The 2,781-nt window shown below is 38.5% G+C and overlaps 1 protein-coding gene across 1 annotated transcript; it reads right to left on the reverse strand.

The window, feature by feature from the left end:
• Window positions 1-315: 315 nt before the first annotated feature.
• On the reverse strand, window positions 316-2,496 carry LOC137352876 (probable G-protein coupled receptor 139). The gene is made up of 3 exons (XM_068018727.1): window positions 2,483-2,496; window positions 1,690-1,826; window positions 316-1,223 (listed from the first exon to the last, which is right to left on the reverse strand). Exons 1-3 carry the CDS (start codon window positions 2,494-2,496, stop codon window positions 316-318), a joined length of 1,059 nt encoding a protein of 352 aa, XP_067874828.1.
• Between the last annotated feature and the right edge of the window lie 285 nt (window positions 2,497-2,781).

Consider the following 2,781-nt stretch of genomic DNA (forward strand, 5'->3'; position numbering starts at 1 on the left):
GTGTAAATGCAGAGAAGCTGCATCCCCTGGCTGCAGGGTCCAGAACTGGGGTCATAGTCTCAGGATAAGTCGAGGGCTGTGGATGCTCAGTCAGTGAGTATATTCAAGACTGAGATCAATATATTTGGGGGTACTAATAGAATCAAGAGATATTGTAATAAGAAATGAATGTGGAGTTGTTATAGAAGATTCACCATGATCATATTGAATGGTGGAACATGCTAGATTATTCACATGGCCTACTCCTGTCCATTTTCCTTCTGTTTTTAATTTCAAAATTAAATTGTAACTCTAGCAAGACCTTAGTTGCTCTACTTATCGAAACAAAAGTGCTGAGCAAATCTGTTTGACTGGATATGTCACCATTTTCTTTAACTCTTCTCTGAATTTAACCTGGGTCACTGTATAAATAAATGTGTTCGTGCAGCAACTCAGCAGTAGAAGCATATATCCAGTTTCTTGAAAGATATAAACAGGATCATCATAGCCTGTGTAAGAATAACTTTTAGTAATTCGATAATACATGTAATGAATTGTGAACGTCAGCCATAACAGTATAAAATTGGCGGATATACTGAAGAGTAAAATGATGGATTTCTTCCTGTTCTGCATCTCAGGATCAGGATTATTTGCAGAGCTGGTGTTTCCTCTCAGTGCCCTGCGGCCTCTGCTGGCCACTAATATATATCTTACTGTCAGAGCATTCAGAAGCAAAATAATGAAAAATGGCAGAAAAGGAATTGCTATGGAGCTGAAATAAGAAAATGCTTGCCATAGGGGTGAGGTGTAAAAGACTGACCTGATCCAGCAATACCAGGGCAATCCATTATTGACATACAGAGGTTCATATATGAAGTACCAGGGGATGTTTGTTAAACAGCTCAGGGTGATCACCATGCCTATAATTACAGCTGCCGTTTCCTTGGTGCAATATCTGGTTTTCAGCTTCTGGCAACAAATAGCTATAAAGCGGTCAAAGGTGAATGAGACAGTTAACCAGACAGAAATGTCTCTGGTTGCACGAATGAGGATGGTTTTAGTCCGACATACTGGTGTAAGGAACAGATAGTTTCCGGGAAAGTAAATGCCAATGATCTGATTGAGTATCACGTTTGTGATAACAACCAGCAGATCCGCCGCTGCCATGGCGACCAGGTAGTAGGTGATGCATTTGGAGAGACCACACTTTCCCCGAGCCAGGATCACGATTGCCACAAGATTAACTGGAGGGAAGGGTAGAAAACAGAAGATCAAACATGAATACTATTACAACCAAGGTGGGAGGAGTGCACTGTTAATTCAGTCCCACTTCTCCACAGGTCACAACATATTTATTTTACATTTTCCCGCTAACTTAAACAGTCAATCAGATGCACTATTTTTCCCAGAATAGAACACATTAACCAGGTTTCTTTACTGAACAACAAAATTAGCAGTTTATTATAAAGCAAGGTTTAACATTATCACACATCAAATTTTTTAAATCCTACATTAAATTTTCACAAGTCCCCTTTCTATCTTAACCAAATTTTAAAGTCCCTTTTTACCTTAGTCCCTTCACACTCACTCACACACACACACATACACACGCATATATCCACTGGTTAACCAAAAAAAATAAGAAGGGATTTTTAAGTCAGAGCTCTATTACAGTCAAAAAAAACACACCCGGGCAGATCACTTGCCCACCCCTGAACAAAATAACAGATGAGGCATGCTGCACCAAACTGGGACACAATCCAACCTCCGAGCACACGAGACAGGTCACTAGAATCTTTCCGAACAGTTCTTTCAGGCACCGTTGAGAATTATTTTTTGCAGCCTTTCTTCAGATACAGGAAACAAGATGAATCAACACAATGGACTTGTCAGAGTCTTTTGTGGAGTTTCTGGGAAGCGAGCTGGGTTGTGGTCTTCTTTCTTGACTTTTTCTTCAGACTTAACTTTATCTTCTTCCAGAAGGTAAAACCACACGCACATTGACTCACAACCAGAAAGCTTTTGAGTTTTTCTGCCCTTCCATGTGCTCTCTCTTACTACTGGGCTTGTCCAATCCAAGGAGCGCTTGTCACTTTTCTGCCCCTGTTGCCAGGGTTTCTGCTCCAAGCCTAACCCAAGCCATGTGACAACCAGCAACACTGTTGCCAATCCAGCCCCCTCAGTCCTCTTGATGGCTGTCTTTTTAAAAAAAAGAAAAGCCTGGTCCAATATTTATTCAGTTTAACCATAAATTCCTTGAAAAATATTTTTCAACCAAAAAGAATCACTTTCATCGCAATACAAAGAACCAGAGTGTGTACGCATTAGAAAGTGGCTAAACCTTGACTTTCCAAGATAATACAAAATGGTGATGGTGATTCGCCAGCTGGTTTTATATCTCTCTCCATTAAAGACAATAGGAATAAAAATCAGAAGTTATGTAAAGCCACTACCGCCTCATTAGCTCTCGTCGTACACGATGGCACAATTTCAAAACCTGCACCTTTGCTGCTGCATCCCGCAAGGAAACAAATTTTCCAGTAAATATATACATTAGATACAACATATATATCAAATTATAACATTTAGAAATCAAATAAAAGTGTAAATGGTCTGGGTTAAAATAAAAACAAAAACCAGGAATGAATTTAAAAATTGAATACCAATAAATTTAGTTGGAATAAATAATTTTCAAATATGTAACAATATTAAGAACAGGATTTAATAACTTAGTTAATTAAATAAAATACAAAATACATCTCAGTAGAAAGCGAGTTTCAGATTAACAGTACAAATAATAAA

The sequence above is a fragment of the Heterodontus francisci genome, chromosome 39 (genome assembly GCF_036365525.1).
Source record: "Heterodontus francisci isolate sHetFra1 chromosome 39, sHetFra1.hap1, whole genome shotgun sequence".
NCBI classification, from domain to species: domain Eukaryota; kingdom Metazoa; phylum Chordata; class Chondrichthyes; order Heterodontiformes; family Heterodontidae; genus Heterodontus; species Heterodontus francisci.

What these genes read in the sequence shown, in the direction of transcription:
- LOC137352876 (XM_068018727.1), bottom strand. An exon ending in ATCTGTTATTTTGTTCAGGG is followed by an intron (nt 1,224 to 1,689) that starts GTGGGCAAGTGA and finishes CCTTCCCTCCAG; the next exon opens with TTAATCTTGTGGCAATCGTG.